The following is a 19,954-nucleotide window of genomic DNA, read 5'->3' on the forward strand; positions in this document are numbered from 1 at the left end:
AGAGTTAAGAAACCATTTTCGCTACTAAATGATAAGCAAAGGTAACCTTTCACAGAACCTGCAAAAATCTCAAGTTTCACATTTAAACAGAAACAAGTGTGTTGAGACATACTTTCATCAGTCCTTCCTTTCTTTCAATATATTTTATTCTGATGAAGTTACAAAAGTAGATACAAAATATTTTTTTAAAAAGTACAGTTAACTGACTTAGAAAAATAGATAAAGCCCCTAAAGGTTTAAAAATACAAAATAAATTTTCATGTAAAGAACATTTAAAAATATTTTAGATGATAACCAAGACTAACTTAAACTGTTTTAAATGTAGACCAAACATAGAATGTTGTTCTATAATAAATCTATAGCACACTGGTAATCCATTTGGATTTACAGAATACTTGTTTGGAAAAGAATCTGATAATGAGAGAAAACCAAAGTGAATTTCAATTCAGTTGCTTCAATAAAATTACTGCTATCACAGGTAATATCAATAGCATCCCCCAAAGCCCCTTACAGTCTGAAATATCAAAATCTAATGCAAAAACAAAGGAACACTGAGGAACTACTTATTTTCCCTCTTTGCCAGAATTGCACAATAGTAAAAAACCAAATCCAGTTACTGAACTGGTATTAGGAGGAAATAATGTCCCTGTTGAAGCTGCTTAGTTTGGTGTACCAGCTGGTACTTTCAGGCCAGAATTCTAGACAGAAGAGACAGCCTCCTACAACCAGGCAAGGGGAAGAACAGCACCATGACTGGAGCTGCTTAGAAACAAATTTCTAGGACTCATACTCTTCAGTACTGATTTATTTATGCTTATAAGGTGATGATGTTATGTTTAGAAGCTTCTCCACTTCTAATGTGACCTCACTGCTCAGAGAGAAGGCCAAGAGTATAATCAAGAAACCTCAACAATATTTGAAAGATTAAAATCACCACCAGAATTGTTCCTCTTGCTTTTGCATTACTGGAAAAACCTTCCTCTTGCTGTTATCAATGTCATGATGAATACAGATGTGCATTTCTCAAGTAAGCAGCTACATGAGCTAGGGATCTACAAGTCTAAGGTGAAAGGAAATACTTTGTTAGCTGGCAGCGCAGTAAAAATCACTTTCTTCACAGTTTGGAGAATAAAGGGTACATTTGGCTGTCAATACAGAAACTGTAGTGCAAGGAAGTTGCACTATTTAAACAAAAACCTGCACTAAAATCATGGGTTGGGCAGGACTCGCTAAACTATGCAGTTAATCCTACGGTGCTTTAATTTCCAGGCGTTTAAAAAAAACTTTCCAGGCCAGAAGTTTTTTTTAAAGGCCTGGAAATTGAAGCACCGTAGGATTAACTGCATAATTTAGCGAGTCCTGTCCAACCCATGATTTTAGTCAGGTGTAAAGGGCAGTGACCAGGCACTGAGAGGTGACTTCTGAGTAGGAGGAGCCAGGGGAGTGAGTGTCACTCGGGGAGATAAATCAAGATTGAGAGGAGTCAGAGAGAGACTGACTTCTTCCAGCTTTAGTCAAAGGCTGGCCCTCCGGCCAAGTCAGAAAGGTATCATCCTCTCCCTATTCTCTCCCCGTCCTCCACCTCTCCTGTTCTCAACTCCCGGGCCTTGGATGTAAACAAATAATGCTGACACCAATGTTTAGATGCATTGTGGGTTAAGCCAGATTAGCTTGGGAACCTAGTAATGCTTTTATTTTTTTTAAAAAAAAGGACATTCTGAATTACCTGAATTCCCAAATTACCAACAAATTTAAAAATTTATGTCCCATTATTAAGCTGCCTCTACTACTGTCCTAACTGTGGCCATCTTTAGTTAGTTTTAGGGCTGAGTCATGAAGAGAGGAAGGATTTCTACCACTGAAAATAAATGGAGAAAAGTGAGAACCCTTTTGTTTGATGATATGTGAAATATTAGAAATAATGAAAGTACAATCCTAGGTGAGAAATATTTCATGCCTTGCATACTTAAAGCCAACAATGTTCAAAGTCAAGAGTCGGTAACATTCTAGGTGGCATGTAAAAACCTTCTTTCTTGTTTGGAAATGATCAACATAAACATACAGAATGCCTGACAGGGACTTTGGATATTCTTAAAATGTGGATTATGGAATGTTTCATAGAGGGCTTTTCTCTTTTTTTTCATAAGGGATTTTTCTACGCTTTATTTCCCAAAACAACGATGTACGGTTTCAGCCTAAATCAGTTAAAATGTTTTGTTTCCTTTAAAATTCTACATATATTTAAGAATTTATTGAAATTGGGTTATTACAAAAATGGAGTTTCTAAGCAATTCTTTTCTTTACATTCTAGTGGAATAATAAAAATAAAAATAAAACCCTATCAAATTTAACCTTAACCAAAGGTATCAAGATGGAAGATGGTGAGTACTTTGCAAAAAAAATCGTAGCTCTGAAACGAAGAACGCTGATGAAATTAAAGTGTTGCCAGTCTGGCAAGTCTGTAGTAATATGTGTGCCTCATTACATTTTAAACAGTCTAAATCTCAGAAACCTAAGGAAAATTAGATCTTTTCTTCACTAAAGGAGAAGATTCTTTTTATCCCAATAGAAACAGAATAATTTCAAGTTTTAATACAGAAACAAAACAGAATAAAATCCCAATCCATCCTTTGACTATTAACAGATGAAGTTTTCTTTTTTTTTTTTTTTTTAACTTATCCCATTTTGTCTCCTTTAAACATATTACCCCCCCTCGCCCAACACATACACACATTAAAGAACAGGCAGCACATCAAACTTTCAGCTGGGTTATAAAATGTGTACACCTTCGGGCCTCCCTGGTGGCGCAAGTGGTTGGGAGTCCGCCTGCCGATGCAGGGGATACGGGTTCGTGCCCCGGTCTGGGAGGATCCCATATGCCGCGGAGCGGCTGGGCCCGTGAGCCATGGCCGCTGAGCCTGCGCGTCCGGAGCCTGCGCGTCCGGAGCCTGTGCTCCGCAACGGGGGAGGCCACAACAGTGAGAGGCCCGCATACAGCAAAAAAAAAAAAAAAAAAAAAAAAAAAAAAAAAAAAAAAAAAAATGTGTACACCTTCAAGGTTTTTTATTGTGGTTTTCCTTACGTTTTATCCTTATTGGCATAAGGTTCGTGCATTTCTACACTACACTTAACTAAGTCTCAAGTCACAATAAAAACGTATAAAAGTAGTTTCTTTTTAAAGGAAAACTCAAAATTAAATAGTCAAGTACTCTGAGTACTTTCTTCCATTCTCCTATCCAAATTTTAAGGCCTCTGAAACAAACATGAATGAAAATAATGGTTTTTGAGACCCAAATTTGTTATAATTTTTTGGAAGTTTTCCTTTTCTCAGCCAAAACCTACATATTAAAATTAATCTGAATGAAGCATTTCAAAATAAAAATCTGCAAGACGATCCTTAGATGACTTAAAAAAATTATTTGATACACACACACTAAAAATTTAGACAGGTTTATGTGAATAAAATTCCAAATAAAGATTAAAACGATTAAAAAATAAAGTCCTTTTAGAAATAACTTTGGTTACTCCCATACCACATGTCATGTGATGATTTAAACTGCAATCATGGATTTTGAAAAAATATACATATATATAATCTTACCTATAAAAACACTAGCATACAAACTTCAAACTACAAGGTTATCCAAAGTGACACAAATGTTCTAAATCTTAAGGAAATTTTAGAACACCTCTTCTATTTGTAAAATAAAAGAAGAATAAAACTGATCTGTGATTGCCTTATTAGGAAATTTGTTCTGGAAACCTGTTAATAAATTATTGGAAATTCTTAATATCCATCATGCTGTCACCTGAAACAGAGTCAATCATCTTCTTCAGTAAAAGAGTAAGTAAACTAATAAACTACAGGTTAGTCCTCACATTCTACAACCAAGTATGGCTCTATGGCGGTAACGGCAGTGGTCACACAGTGCCTCAGATTCAGCTGTGTCCTGAATTTCTCACTCTGAAGGTATTAGGCCAACCTACCTTTGGGACAATTTTATCAGTAGACACAGACAATAGGTATCTTTTTATCTTGTTTTCTTAAAGTTTGTATCACTAGTCTATAACAGAAAGCAACAAGATAGCTCTAGCAGTAGATGAAGCAAGAGGGTAACTGTTCTAGAAGAAAAATTTATCTGTCTTTCGATCCAAGCTTCTCAATTAATTCCTGAAGAGGTGCCAACTCACGCCTATCAATCAGATTAAACTCCTAAAATAAAGAAGAAAAATAAAATTTAAAAACAGATCTAAAATTAAAACTCTATAAATGTCATTGAGAAGGGCTTCCCAACCTTAGCTTTCTGAAATCCAAAAGAATGATGAAATAATCTCTATGAACATTTTTAAATGGGGTCATTTTTACTCCCTGTTTTAAAATACAGGGGACTTAAGAAATAAGCAACCGTACATATTAACATGATCCTGTGTAAAATCGTATAATGTTTGCATTTACACAGAAATTATGTGAAAACTATACACTGAACCCTTGACAGTGGCCTCTTCTAGGGCAGCAGACCTTTTACTTTCGTATATCTATATCTATCCTCTATATATGCCATGCAATAGTCTCAGAAGGAAAACAAAGAAGAGAGCACAGGACATTCTCCTTTGTGTGGTACATAGAATTGTGACATACAATATCTACTATAAAACTACCTGCTTTCCCTCCAAAATATCTAGAGAGACATATTTATATTTTACATATAGAATTATATATCTCGAAAGTTAGGCTAACGAGTCCCTATTCTTTGATATCTTTTTCAAACAATGTGAATTATTTTGACTTTAAAAAGTTCTAATTCCAACTAAGGGCCCATAGGGAAATAGGCCACACCTCTGAAGGGGGTGGTTCTTTTTGAAGTTTCTAGCTGCTGGCTTTGTAAGATTTGGCCTGAAGTGGACTTCTGGAAACTTAACCCAAGATAGTAGCTAATGAGTTCTTCCAAAAGTTCTCTTTTAGGCATAGACATCTCATGAAAACAACCCAACCATAGATGTTTTTCCATGGCATCCCTTTACCCAGCAGTGGCAATGGAACAGGAGGGTATGAACAAGCTTTCTTGAGTGTTTGGTGCTTCTTGTCATATCTTAACCAGAGACCTGGGGCAGGTCTCTCCAGAGGCAAAAGGTCCAAAATGGGGGTAATGGTTTCTATGCTGCTATGCACATCAAAGAAATAAACATGGAAAAGGGAACAAAACACGAGAACCCTGCATGCTTAGCTCTACATCTATAAATAAGACTCTAAAAATTACTCCATATTAACTACCAATCCAGATATGTCCAGGTCAAAGGACACAAAAGTCAACGCGGTTCAACTTACCTGAACAAAGAAAATAAAGTGCTTAAAGGAGGTGTTGAGGTGGGCCTCCTCCTGCAGCTGCATCACAGAATCAAAGTGCTGGTGATAAATATGGGCATAAACCCTGAACAGACGCTTTAGAATGGTCTTTGCCACAGACATAAAGTTTTTAGGAAATGGGACACCTGTAATATAGGTATGTATCAATCAGTCTTTTATCAATTCAAGAAAAATAGCAGAAAAGTTTAGACGCTGCCATGAGCAACTCCAATACACAAATTCACAAATACAAGCCTATTTCCATTTTTTTTTAAGGCAAGGGGAAAAAAAAACCCAAACCTAAGTATATGAGGTATCCTCACATACCACACTTTTCCTGACTGCCTTAGAATAGCAGACACAGGTATCAAGTTATGCAAGATGATGAGGAATCAAAATCAGTTTTAGTTGTTTAATACAGGAGAGTTTCTCCCTAAAATTAAATGCAACTTTTTTTTTTTTTTTTTTTTTTTGGCTGCACGTCATGGCATGTTGGGATCTTAATTCCCCAACCAGGGATTGAACCCACGCCCCCTGCATTGGAAGCATGGAGTCTTAACCACTGGACCACAAGGGAAGTCCTGGAGAATAAGTATTTTTGACTATAAATAGAAAATTTTTACTTTTTGCAATTTTTAACTCTAAAAAAAATTTTTTTACACAAACACATACACACTCAACCAGGACTGGAAACTCTCCCGAGCAAAAAAAAAAAAAAAAGAAAAAGAAAGGCACACTTTGAGTCATTATTATCTACTGTCTACAAATAAAAAGTATTTCCTCAGGGCTTCCCTGGTGGCGCAGTCGTTGAGAGTCCGCCTGCCGATGCAGGGGACACGGGTTCGTGCCCCGGTCCGGGAAGATCCCACATGCCGCGGAGCGGCTAGGCCCGTGAGCCATGGCCTATAAGCCTGTGCGTCCAGAGCCTGTGCTCCGCAACGGGAGAGGCCACGACAGTGAGAGGCCCGCGTACCGCAAAAAAAAACAAAACAACAAAAAAAAGTATTTCCTCTTCTGAAGTACTCTGAAAAGCCAGTTTTCCTTCTTAAACTAGGAGTCCTCGACTTTTTATTTAATTTTTTAAAGTGCTATTTTCATTTTCCTATAGTCTAAGAAGGGGAATAATACTTTCTGTACAGGGGAGGAATGGCACCTCCCTATTTTTCAAAGAATATAAACACCTCCTTAGAAAAGAACTGGGAGAGGACTTAGTCATCTCTCTCCAAGCAGTGCAGGTGGGGATGTGACTGGTTGCATTCCTGAGAATTTTGGTTGACAAGACCAATATTTGTTAGAAAACAGAGACAGGAGAAAGACAATACAACTGGCACTGTGTATAGTTAACAAATACATAAGAAGGCATCTGCTTCCAAAATAACCTAGATTAGTTGGCCTTGAAGGTCTGTTCCACTACACTACTCTTGAACATATTCTTTTCTCTAATCTTTCAGAAAACAAAGGCTGTCATTTTCTCCTTCCCTGCATTTTGTGTTCTTTATTTCTCAACCAGTCCTTAATAGCTTGAAATTTAGTATAGTTTGCTCTTGTTAGCTGATTTGTGTGTGTGTGTGTGTGTCCCCACCCTTAGTCTTGTTAACAACTTGCCTTTTCACACATTATTCTGGGGCTTATGGACATGTTTCTTCTGGACTTGGTCTTATATTCATGTACTGAAAAGATGGATTTAAGTCAAATCCTTTTTCTTTCAGAATTTGTAAATGGGCCCTATGCTATTAAAAAGAACATTAATAAGTTGGATATATTTGTTTAAAAATGAATAATAGACAGTTTGTCTAATAAGAATAAATAATTAGCATAAGTAAGATCTGGATAATAGCCTAATGAAGGGGGAAAGAATTCCAGAACATTAGGATAGAATACTGAAGAACTGGGAAGCCGAGGAAAGAGAATAATGACAAAAGTATTCTTTACCTCCATAAGAGGGAGACTTTAATAAAGAAATACAAGTGATTTGTTTTAATCTAAGCAGCACTTTCCAAGCTGAATTTAACATTCAAGCACACCCAATACACAATAAAGGATCTATGAGAAAGGAAACAAAAGGTTTTATAGAATGGAAAAGTTGACCAAAAACAAACAGACCAAACATAACAACATGATATAAAATTTTCTCCTGAAAGAGCCTCTGATTAGACTTCAAAAGGGAATCTGCTATGTTCTGAATGTTTGTGTCTCCCTCAAAATCATGTTGAAATTCTAACCCCCTAGATGATGGTACTAAGAGGTGGGGCCTTTGGGGGTGATTAGGTCATAGGGCATCTGCCCTCATGAATAGGATTAGTGCCCTTATAAGAAGAAACTCGACAAAGATGATTTCCCTCTCTGCCATGTGCGGATACAACAAAAACACTGCTTTTTGCTATCTGTAAACCAGGAAGAGGACCTATGACAGAACCTGACCATGCTGGCTCCTGATCTTGGACTTGCAGACTTCAGAACTGTGGGAAATACATCTCTATTGCTTATAAGCCCTCCAGTCTCTGGTATTTTTTGTTATAGCAGCCCGAACAGACAAGACAGAATCCAACAATATGTTGTTCATAATATACCCTTATACTGAAAGTGACAAGGACCAATCACATCCATGAATACCAATGCCAAAATCTTAATCAAAATAGCAGAAATAAAAAAACTACTCTTGCAGCAGAACATTAAAAAAAAATGGAGAAAACCTTATGATCAACAACAGATACTAGAAAAGTATCTGATAAAACCCTATAACCAACTTGATTTTTAAAAATTCACATACCTCTAACCAAAAGCAAGATTCCTACTTAATGCTGAATACTAGAAGCACTCACATAAAAGTAAACAAGAAAAAGATGTTTGCCATCATCACCATTAATCAGTACTGCTCTGGAAGTACTAGTTATTGCAATTAGATAAGAGTTACACAAGTAGTATATTTATCAGAAGAGGTGAAATTAATATTATCTTAGTATGATATAACTGTATACTTTAAAAACTCAAGAAAACCAATCCAAAAGAAACAATCGGAATAGTTTTCCTATATACTAAACAATAACCAGTTAGAAACCAGATTATCAATAAAAACATTAAGTGCCTAGGAATAAACTTAAGAAACCTGAAGGACTAGCATAAAGTAAAATGCAGAATCTTACACGAGGAAATAAGAAATAATTAAAAGACATGAATAAAGGAATATGAATTGTTCTTGGATAGGAAGACTCAAGTGTTGTCAAGAGAACGAGAATCCCTACATTAATCTACAAATTGAATAAAATCATAATAAAAATCTCACAGTTTTTTTTTTTTTTTACCTTGCAAAATGTTTCTAAATTCTTTGGAAGAACAAATTTTCCAGAATAGCTGTAAGTATTCTGAAAAAGAAGAGCAAGGAAGAGAGACTAGCCCTACAAGATGTTCAAAGATACATAGCCATGGTAATTAAAACAGTGTGGAATTTCTATAACAACAGGTAAAGAGATTAAAAGACTCCAAGATATATGTCAATTTGGTGTACACATATGATAATGAGGGGATAAAAGACACACGTATTCGATAAATGGCACTGGACAAACTAGCATTTATAGTTGGAAAAAAGTAAAGGGAGCATTGAAAAAAAATTCCTGACAGAACAAAGATTAAAATAAAATGTAAAAGCAAAACCACAAAAGTACTAAATAAAAGCATGGACAAATATTTTATAATCTGTAAGTAGGAAAATCCCTTCTAATCATTGTATTAAAATCCAGACATCATAAAGGGAAAGATTAATAGGTCAAAATAAGAACATTATACATAGCAAAAAAAACCTCATAAACAAGACAATAAGGCAACCCAGGGAAAAAATACACACAACATGCATGACAAAGAGCTAATAACCTTAACATAAAGAAACAGAAAAAGGATATAAACAGAAAACACACAAGGATCAATAAACCAAAAAATGCTCACTGTTATTGATATTTTTTAGAATGTACCTTATACTAGAAATTTATTTACCTATATTAGAAAAGATGAAAACCTGAGTAACAACTAGTACTGATGAAGAAACCCAGGCAGACACAAGCATGGCTGGAAGGAGTAGACATTTACAACCTTTTTTAATAGTAATAGAGCATTAAAAAGACAATAACACATTTATCTTTTAAAAAGAAAATTAGTTCTACAACATTAACTCACCAATTTTAGAAGGAAAAAGAGTTTCATCATCAAGTTGATCCTGAACCCAAGTCATCAAATAGTCAATGTATTTTGGTGCAGAACATTTGATTGGCTTTTTAATATTAGTACCATCTGCCCAATGATATTCATATCTGGAGAGAAAAAAGTTTTAGTGATAAAGTTTTCAAAAACATGTTGCAACTTGTAATCAAAGTAGGTTCACAGTTTGTCAACAGAAGTTATATATATAGTACTATAGTATAGTACAGTATCTATATTTAGTAAATTACCTAAAGTTCTACTGAAGATTACTTGAGAGTTCCCTGTAGAAGTACAGTTGACCCTTGAACAATGTGGGTCTGAACCACACAAGGCCCACTTACAAACAGATATTTTTTCAATAGTAAACACTACAAGATCCACGGTTGGTTGACTCTGTAGATGCAGAGGAACCATGGATACGGAGGGCCGACCATAAGTTACACTGTATTCTGAGATGTGATGGTAATAAAGGAAAAGAAAAGGAAGCCGGTGTGGCAGCTGGCTGTGCCAGAATCTGTTTTACAACACAGCCCTGAGAAAGACAAAGGAACTGCATTCCTGTCTGTTAGACAGAGGGTGCTGAGGACTGGGCAAGGTGCTGATGGATCCACCACATTCTGAGCTTGTTGGCCATTAAGTAATCAACAACAGAGCCAAGATTATAAAACCCTGTTTCTTGGAGAGCGTTTTAAAGAAACAATCTTAGGCACGCGTCTTTTTCTACCTCACCTTTGCTAGAATGATTAATAAGACTTAATCAAAACTTCACTGTGTGAAGCATTTAAGCCAAAGATAGTTTGAGGAATAAAACTTAACACTTCACAAAATAAAAAACATCTCTCCTAAAATAACATAATAAAAATAGGACTCAAACTCATTGGGGCCCTTTTTTTTTCCTTTACATCTATAGCAAATTCAGAAAGGACTATTTTTTCCCAAGAGGTAAATATCTTGCTACCATCTATCATCACATAAAATCAATCATTTGTTATAGGAAAAAAGGCCGGAAGGACACACTAAAATGTTAATTCCATCACATCTTAACTTTATGGGTGATAAAGAGTTCCATCTCTTCCTCAACATTTCTAGAAATTTATGATAGTCAAAAACATTTTAATCTAGATAACTAAAGCAGCACCATTTGGAGGTAGCTAACAGTAAATAAGCACAACAACAAAAAAAATCAAATATTAAAGGGTCAACTAAAAACTCTTCCAAGAAATTAATTTAAAAACCAGAAACAGAACCATAAATGTTAATAAAATTGAAAAAAATAACTTTCGTAAAAGCAAGATAAACCTAAGTCAAATTTCTTTACTTTCAATCCTACTACTGAATATTCATACTTAATATAATGCAATTATAAAAAATCAAAATACGGGGTACCACATACCAAAGTATTTAATAACTAAAAGCTTATAGGTAAACTTTTTGTTTTCACAAGCAAATGGGTAAGAAAAACAAGTCTTTATTATTTAATTTATATCAATTGGTGATTAGCTTTATTTGGTAATAATTCAAATACCTATATAATAGCCAGTATATGTACCTTGGACCTGCAGACATGACTGGACAGCTTGCTTCAGTGCAGAATTCTGTGATAGTTCCATATAGCATGTTGATCTGGTTGAAGAAATCCACAGCTGGAAAGATAATAGCAGAACTGTGTTAAAATGTCTGTGTAAACACAACAAAACATCAGACCTCTCAGTCGGAGGATTCAGCCAAGAATCCTCAGGAGATTCAACAATCCAGGGGCACTATAAATTCTCTTTCTAAGTTGTTACACCTAAGTAAAGTTAACTTTTAATATTCATTCACTTTTAATATGCTAAGCTTTTAAACAGCCTGTAAGCAGGAAAATAAAATATTAGGGATAATTCTAACGTAATGGTGATTATTACATTAGAATATACAATTTGATCATATAAAAGCAAATGAAAAAATCCATAGCTTCTTACCAATCTGGACCAGACAATATTATCTGTGTTGGGAAAGAAAAAAATCGTTGCGGAATATACTGGGAGGGAGGTGTATCAGCTGTGTCAGGCATTTAAAAAATCTAGTTCATCATAAAAAATTGAGACCTAGTGCATATTGAGAACATAAAAAAGACAGGAGATAATGTCCCTTCCCCTAGACTCTCCAGCTAACAAAAGGGACAAAATTAAAAGAGAGGAGTAATATAACATATAAGAAGATAGCATACAAAGGCCAACAATAAGTACTAGAAGAGTTCAGAGAAAAGGCAACATCTCGAGGAGCTGAGATAGTCAAGGAGTACTTCCTAAAGGAGCTTCAGCTAGATCTGGAAGAAAACAGAAGAGGAAGGGGGTAAGAAATGAACTTAACTGAGTGAAACATATTACTATGTGCAAAGAGAACCACATAAGCCTTGGCAAGCTTTTTAAAAAATATCTTAGTTCCCCATCTAAAAGATTACCTAAAAAATCAACTAGGGCTTTTCCAAGTTTCTTAGAAAACAAATCAATATTCCACCATGTCAAAAGGAATTTTATACAAAACTCCCTCACTTACAAACCTTCCTCTTAAATTAGCCATGTTTCTAAGAAAGTAATACTTAGGCATTCAATATTCATTCAAAACAAAGAGTGTGCCCAGATGGTGTGCTGGTTTATTGATCTGTTCTCAACATACGGTCCAGAGGTCCCCTGTTTCAAAGGGGAATCTGTGAGGTCAGAAACATTTTAATTGCTCTGAATTTTCACTCTCTCTCAGGAGGCACAGTGGAGTTGTCCAGAGGCTCCATAATGTATGACATCACAACAGACTGAATGCAGAAGCAGATATGAGAATCCAGCCAACCTCCTATTAAGACAGACATTAAATAAGATTTGCAAACCTGTAAAACAATGCCACACTTCTCATTAAAATTTATTTTGGAAAATAGTCATTTTTCATAAAAATATATTTATGTTAACATGTATTTTAAAATAAGTATTTAAACTTGCTCAGTTTTAATTTCTAACACAGTATCACTAAATATAACCCACATAATTAAAAGCCCTTTAAGGTTCTCAGTAATTTTTAAGAGAATAAAGAGATCCTGGAACCAAAAGGTTTGAGAACAGTTGATTAGAGCATTAAGTCTCAAAGAAAAATCGAAAAGCTGAAGAAGGCCAACAGATGCCTTCAGAATAAAAGATGACATACAGATGGCCAACAGACACATGAAAAGATGCTCAACATTGCTAATTATTAGAGAAATGCATATCAAAATTACAATGAGGTACCACCTCACACCAGTCAGAATGGCCATCATTAAAAAGTCTACAAATAACAAATGCTGGAGAGGATGTGGAGAAAAGGGAACCCTCCTACACCGTTGGTGGGAATGTATCAATAAATTGGTGCAGCCACTGTGGAAAACAGTACAGAGGTTCCTCAGAAAACTAAAAATAGAGTTACCACATGATCCAGCAACCCCACTCCTGGGCATATACCTGGACAAAACTATAATTCAAAAACATACGTGCACCCCTATGTTCACAGCAGCACTATTCACAATAGCCAAGACATCGAAACAACTTAAATGTCCATCAACAGATGAATGGATAAAGATGTGGTACATATATACAATGGAATATTACTCAGCCATAAAAAAGAATGAAATATGGGACTTCCCTGGCGGTCCAGTGGTTGAGACTCTGCACTCCCAATGCAGGGGGCATGGGTTCAATCCCTGGTCAGGGAACTGAGATCGCACATGCCTCACAGTGCAGCCCCCCCAAAAAAGAACAAAATGCCATTTGCAGCAATGTGGATGGACCTAGAGATTATAATACTAAGTGAAGTAAGTCAGAAAGAGAAAGACAGATACCATATGACATCACTTATATGTGGAATCTAAAATATAACACAGGGGCTTCCCTGGTGGTGCAGTGGTTAAGAATCCACCTGCCCAGTGCAGCAGACATGGGTTCGATCCCTGGTCCAGGAAGACCCCATGTGCCGCGGAGCAACTAAGCCTGTGTGCCACAGCTACTGAGCCTGCACTCTAGAGCCTGCGAGCCACAGGTACTGAGCCCACGTGCCACAACTAATGAAGCCCCCACGCCTAGAGCCCATGCTCTGCAACAAGAGAAGCCACCAGGATGAGAAGCCCTCACACTGCATGAAGAGCAGCCCCCACTCACTGCAACTAGAGAAAGTCCACACAGAGCAACCGAAGACCCAATGCAGCCAAAAATAAATAAATAAAATCAATAAATTAAAAAATAATAAAAATTAAAAAATAAAATATGACACAAATGAACCTATTTATGAATCAGAAACAGAATCATGGACATAGAGGACAGACTGGTGGTTGCCAAGGGGGAAGGGGTTGGGGGAGGGATGGAGTGGGAGGCTGGGGTGAGCAGATGTGAGCTTTTATATAGAGAATGGGTACAACAAGGTCCTACTGTATAGCACAGAGAACGATATTCAATATCCTATGGTAAACCATAATGAAAAAGAACATAAAAAAAAGATGTATGTATATGTATAACTGAATCACTTTGTTATATAGCAGTAATTAACACAACACTGTAAATCAACTGTACTTCATTTAAGAAAAATCAAAAAAAAAGAATGGAAGATAATAATTTGAATAAGGTTACAAAAAAAGTGGTCTTTTCTGAATAGATAATATGCCACATGGTTCACATGCCAAAAAACAGATAAAAATATACAGTGAAAAATCTAAGTTCCAACTTACCCCCTACACACAGGTAACTACTATAGTAATTTTTTCTGTGTCTTGCCCCCTAAGTTTCTTTATCCCATCTAACATAAAAGATAACACATTACATAGTTCTACACCTGATTTTTTTTCTCTTAATAATACGAATAATGGCTTTTTAATGAGTTGAGAAAAATAAAATTTTTCTTGATGTGGCTACTAGAAAATTTTAAATTCCATTTGTAGCTCACAATATATTTCTATTGGACCACACTGACCAAGGCAATGATTATCAACAGTTGAAAACCACATAAAAAAACAACTAGACACTATGGAAATATCTACACTGTTGGAAGTATATACCACCACCTACAAAGTAGTCTTAAACAAAATCAAACCTGAATCTGATCAAAGCTCCAAATCTGTTCTAACATGGTAGCCACTAGACACACAGGGCAATTTACATTAAAATGAAGTTAAATTTAAAATTCATTTCCAGTCACAGTAGCCACATTTCAAGTGCTAAATGGCCACAGTGAAGATATACAACATTTGCCTAATCACAGAAAGTTCTCTTAGACAGTGCTGCTCTAGATTTAACATTTACAGGAAATAAAAGAACAAGATAATGGACGCCTTGGGGATGTTATCAGCAAAATTCATTCTGTAGAAAACAAACTGGTTTCTTCAACAACAACAACAAAAAGAGCAAGGAAAAATAACTGCAATGAGGGGCAACCTGTGAATTAAGAGATTCAAGAAACATATGTACAGACCTTGTTGGGTCCTGATTTAAACCAACCATATATTTTTATTCTTTACTTTCATAAAAATATTTATTTATTTGGCCGCTCCAGCTCTTAGTTGCAGCATGCAGGATCTAGTTCCCTGACCAGGGATTGAACCCGGGCCCCCTGCAGTGGGAGTGCGGAGTCTTAACCACTGGACCACCAGGGAAATCCCCTTATATTTTTTTAAAAATAAACATTTATAGGACAATCAGGGGAAATGTGAACATTAATTGGATATCTGATAACATAAAGGAATGATGGCACTGTCAGTACCTTTAAAAGGGGAAGTTCTTATCCTTTAGATACTGAAATATTTATAGATAAAATAATATGTCTGGGATTTGCTTCAAAATAATCAGGGTAGTGTACAGAAGCAGCACAATTGCCCATGAATTGATAACTGTTGAAGCTGGATAATGGATACCTGGGAATTCATTCTACTTGCTTCTCTACTTCTGTATGTTTGAAAATTTCCATTAAAAAGTTTTAAAGGGCTTCCCTAGTGGCGCAGTGGTTGAGAGTCCGCCTGCCGATGCAGGGGACATGGGTTCGTGCCCCGTTCCGGGAAGGTCCCACATGCTGCGGAGCGGCTGGGCCCGTGAGCCATGGCTGCTGAGCCTGCACGTCCGGAGCCTGTGCTCCGCAACGGGAGAGGCCACAACAGTGAGAGGCCCGCATACCGCAAAAAAAAAAAAAAAAAGTTTTAAAGATTCCTGGAACAACTAAAATTCCTAATAGACTATCATGCAGAACTGATCTCATCTCAGAAATGATAGACACTAATATTCAAACCTCTAGACTCAGCATATCCTTCCATGTCATGCTTTTACGTCTTGAATTCAGAGTGACTTTCAGCTCATGGGTCCCTCTGTTTTCTCCCAATCTCTCAATTTTCTTCTGACTACTCCTAACTCACAATAATCAAGTGACTGACCATAGCAACTGCACTTGACTTTTCTGTATACACAGGCAGATGAAAGCTGCTGGGAGAGGGGGCACAACTATGAAGATGGACCCCTACAAAGTCATGTCCACCACAGGCAGAATCTTTGTATTTATCAATCTTTCATTTGACCTTACTCAGCAATTCAGACCATTCTCCTCAGAGATCACCCCAAAGTACTTTTCATTTCTCCTCAGGTCTCTCTATTTAAGCACACAAGCTACAATCAGGTACACTGTGAAGAGAACACACTTTGGATGTATTTGTACTTACATGTTTCTTTACAGATAATCTGTTTTACTAAGATAGCTACATCCATAAGAAAATTCATTAACAAAAAGATTTTAGCAAAATCTTCTTACAAACCAGTAGAGTTGAAAGTTATTAAAAACTTACTGTTAACCGCAATCCATTCGTTGAGGTCCTCTCCCTCTGGCAACATAACAGCTTGTCTCAGATTCCCACTTCCTAGAGTTGCTTCTGCATGTTTTAAGAGTTCATACTGATGAGATCCTTCAGGGATATTCTTCTTTGGTTTGAATGTTTTAGAAGAGCGGCTACTACTGTTAGGTTAAAAGTAAAAGTACATCAATTTTTAGGACCGGAAGCAGAATGACAATTTTAGGCATATAAATTGTTTTGAAATTAAAAAATATTCCCTGAAAAGTGCCAAGATGGGGGGTAGGGGAAGAGAGAATAGACACAATAAAAGAAAGAGTTAAATTTTTTCCCCTACATAGAAACAGGATTAGCAGCACCATTTCACATAGAAGGCAATTTTACTATGCCTCATGAAGCAGGCTGGTGTAACAGAAAGGGCACCTTAACCAAAAGAAGAAAAAACCTGGATTCTAGTTCTTGATCTACCACTAACTCTGTGACTGCCTGAGAAACCTAACCTCCTTTGGCCTCAATTTTCACCTAATAGTGCTGTGAGGGTGTTAGCTCTAAGGTTCGTACAGCTCAAAAATCCAGTTTTCTGTATCAAAATATTTGTGATGCCATCAAAGCAAACCAGAGAAGTAGCACTTAACATTTTAGAGTTTATAGCAGGGAAAATAAATGAGACAACTGGTTTGGTGGGGGGGGGGGATAAGTTTTTATTCCTATCTCACACCATTCATAAGGAAGGTCTTCCTAACATGACACAAAGCCCAGAAAAAATGGACAGCTTTCTAACCGTAACAATTAAAACTTCAATAATTCAGAACAAGGAGACAAGTAGCAAAAAAAAAGTATTTGCAACATATATTAAAAGTATTAACGAAATTATAAAGGGTTTTTATAATCTGTTAAGAAAAAGGCAAAGAATGCTTTAGAAAAATGGGCTAAGGAGATGAATACACAATTCAGAAAGAAAGACAGAATGACAAATGAACATATGAAAAGCTGTTCAATTAAAATGAGATTTATTTTTCCTTAACCTGAGTGTCAGAAATCAGAACAATTACATTAAGTGTGGGATACGGTAGAGAGAAATTAGTACTTTAATTCGCTAATGGTCAAAGTGCATTAACATTTTAAGAGGGCAACACGGCAATATCTATTAACACTGAAATGCTTCTCAATCCATCGCTTCTACTTCTAGGTGTCTCTCCTCAATATGAATAAGGATGTGTTTCCCAAGATTGTTTTTAATAGCGAAAAACCTGGAAATGATCCTAAAGCTTACTGGTAGAGGAATGAATAACTATGATACATCTATATCATGGAATACCATACAGTAGTTAAGATATTTTCCGTACTTAGCAAGAAATGATGTCTCAAGGTTCAGTATGATCTTCATCTAAATTAAGACTTTTGTGCTTCAAATGGCACCATCAAGACAGTGAAAAGAATCCACAAAGTAGGAGAAAATATTGCAAATCACAGATGTGATAAGGGACTTGTATCCAAGATAAAGAATTTTTACAACTTAAAACCAAAAAGACAAGCCCATTTAAAAAATGGTCAAAGGATCTGAATAGACATTACTCCAAAGAAGATACACAAATGGCCAATAAGCACACGAAAAGATGCTCAACATCATTAGTCATTAAGGAAATGCCAATTAAAATCACAATGAGATACCATTTCACATCCACTTAGGATGGCTATAATCAAAAATGCAATTAACAAGTGCTAGGGAGGGTGTGGGGAAATTGAAACTCATACAGTGCTAATGGGAAGGCAAAATGGTGCAGTGCTTTGAAAGTCTGGCAGTTCCTCAAAAGGTTAAACATAGTTACCATATAACCAGGCAATTCCCAAGAGAAAGGAACACATAGGTACATCCAAGTTTATAGCTGTATTATTCATAATAACCAAAAGTGGAAACTCAAATGTCCATCAACAAAACAAAGTTTAAAAGAAATAAACGGCCTCACATTTAGGTCCAAAAAGCAAATAAGAACTGTTCATCCACAAAGCACTAACAGAAAAAAAAGACTGGGGTGGGGGGAGGGTGATGGTGGTTTCTAGTAATATGGAAATTTGCAATTAAAATATAAATCAAAGATTTTTTGATATGGTCATCATACTCTGAAGACTATACGCTTAAAAAAATAATCCAAAGGAGGGGAAAAGCGATTTAGACAAAGTCTCAGTAGTTCTATTTTATAATAGCAAAATACTAGAAAGAATCCAAACTTCTCACGATAAGAAACGGGGTAAACTCTGGTTATGAAACACTATTTCACATGTCAAGTATGTGGGTGATGCCCATAACTGAAAATGGATTATTTATTAGCTCATACAATACATATTTAAGCAACATGCTAGGTAAAGAGAGCCACCTGAGAAAAATAAGGTGCTAGAGCAATGCTTCTCAAACCTTAATGTGAGTAAGCATCATCAGAGAATTTACAAACTTTCCCATTCAAGGCTCCTTTGGGCCCAGACGTTACCTCTAAAATAGGATTCTACTGAGTTAAAAAGAAGTTAGTTAATTATAAAAGTTCACAAAGTGGGCTGGATCAGAATTGGATGCAAGGCCCGCAGCTTAACTTCAGCGGCACCCCCACATCTTCCTGGGGCGGCATTTTTCCGCGGGGGTAATTTAATACTGACAATAATAAAGCTGGACGTACGGTGGAGTAAAAAGCTAAGTCAGCATATGCATCGTTACTAAAAGGCTCGAGACTCAAGACAAACTGAGGCGCCCAGATCATCCCTCTGCCCTCAAGTGCCCTCGGGCGGAAAAGTCTGGAGGCACTACCGGCCTCGGGGCCTTTCTACTCCCCAACCTTCTCGCTCCGCTTCCTTTGCCTCGACCTTCATCTCCCTCTGCCTCTGCCCACATCCAAGCCTCCCCCGCGACCCCGAGCGTGGGCAAAGCAAGCGCCGGGCACCAGACCCCGGCCCCGGGGACCCGCCCTCGCCTCAGGCGTCCGTCCGCCCCTCCCGGGCCTCGGCCCTCAGTCCTGGAGCCCTCGACCGGGCCACACTCACAAGAGGAAGCTCATCTTCTATCCTCGGAGGGGAGGGGAGGGGCCGCTGGCCCCTGCCGCGGACAGGATTCGGAGCCCGCGCGGGACCAAGGGGGAGCGGAAGGTCCTCAGCCAGCGGACAGCGGAAGCCCGCGCCGCCGCTGCTCCGGGCCGGGATCGAGCTGGGGCAAGCAGGTGAGAGGAACTGCACCCGCCTCGCCCCCCTCCCCCACCTTACAGACCCAAAATGCGGAACCAGCAAAATCTCGCGAGCTAAGGCTTCGTTCTGCTCCTCCCCGCTGAGAGGGTCTCAAGAGGCCCCTTTTCGCACCGCCCGCTCCTCCGTCTCAGCCAATCAGCAGCCTCTAGGCCGGGACTTCCGCTCCCGGAGGCGTGGTGGAATTGCGGTCTTCGGACTGGAAGAGCGGCTGAGCTTGTGCGTGGTTTGAATTGCTGCTCATGCGAAATCTTAGTTCCCCAACCAGGGATGGAACCCAGGCCCACGGCAGTGAAATGGCCGAGTCTTAACCACTGGACGGCAAGGCAATTACCCCAAAATTTTTTAAAACTTTAATTTGAGTTTTAAGTTGAGCT

The 19,954-nt window shown here is 37.5% G+C and overlaps 1 protein-coding gene across 1 annotated transcript; it reads right to left on the reverse strand.

Annotated features, from left to right (window-relative positions):
- Nucleotides 1-215: 215 nt before the first annotated feature.
- MOB1A (MOB kinase activator 1A) lies at nt 216-19,619 on the reverse strand. Its single transcript, XM_060117215.1, has 7 exons — nt 19,383-19,619; nt 16,350-16,516; nt 11,085-11,178; nt 9,512-9,645; nt 5,327-5,490; nt 3,052-4,213; nt 216-2,786 (listed from the first exon to the last, which is right to left on the reverse strand). Exons 1-6 carry the CDS (start codon nt 19,394-19,396, stop codon nt 4,136-4,138), a joined length of 651 nt encoding a protein of 216 aa, XP_059973198.1. The 5' UTR covers nt 19,397-19,619; the 3' UTR covers nt 216-2,786; nt 3,052-4,135.
- Between the last annotated feature and the right edge of the window lie 335 nt (nt 19,620-19,954).

This window comes from Mesoplodon densirostris, chromosome 14 (genome assembly GCF_025265405.1).
Source record: "Mesoplodon densirostris isolate mMesDen1 chromosome 14, mMesDen1 primary haplotype, whole genome shotgun sequence".
NCBI classification, from domain to species: domain Eukaryota; kingdom Metazoa; phylum Chordata; class Mammalia; order Artiodactyla; family Ziphiidae; genus Mesoplodon; species Mesoplodon densirostris.

Coding starts and splice junctions, on each gene's coding strand:
- MOB1A (XM_060117215.1), bottom strand. Junction 11,179..16,349: donor CGAATGGATTGCGGTTAACA/GTAAGTTTTTAA, acceptor TTATCTTTCCAG/CTGTGGATTTCTTCAACCAG. Junction 5,491..9,511: donor TCTTTTTCCTTCTAAAATTG/GTGAGTTAATGT, acceptor CCTATATTACAG/GTGTCCCATTTCCTAAAAAC.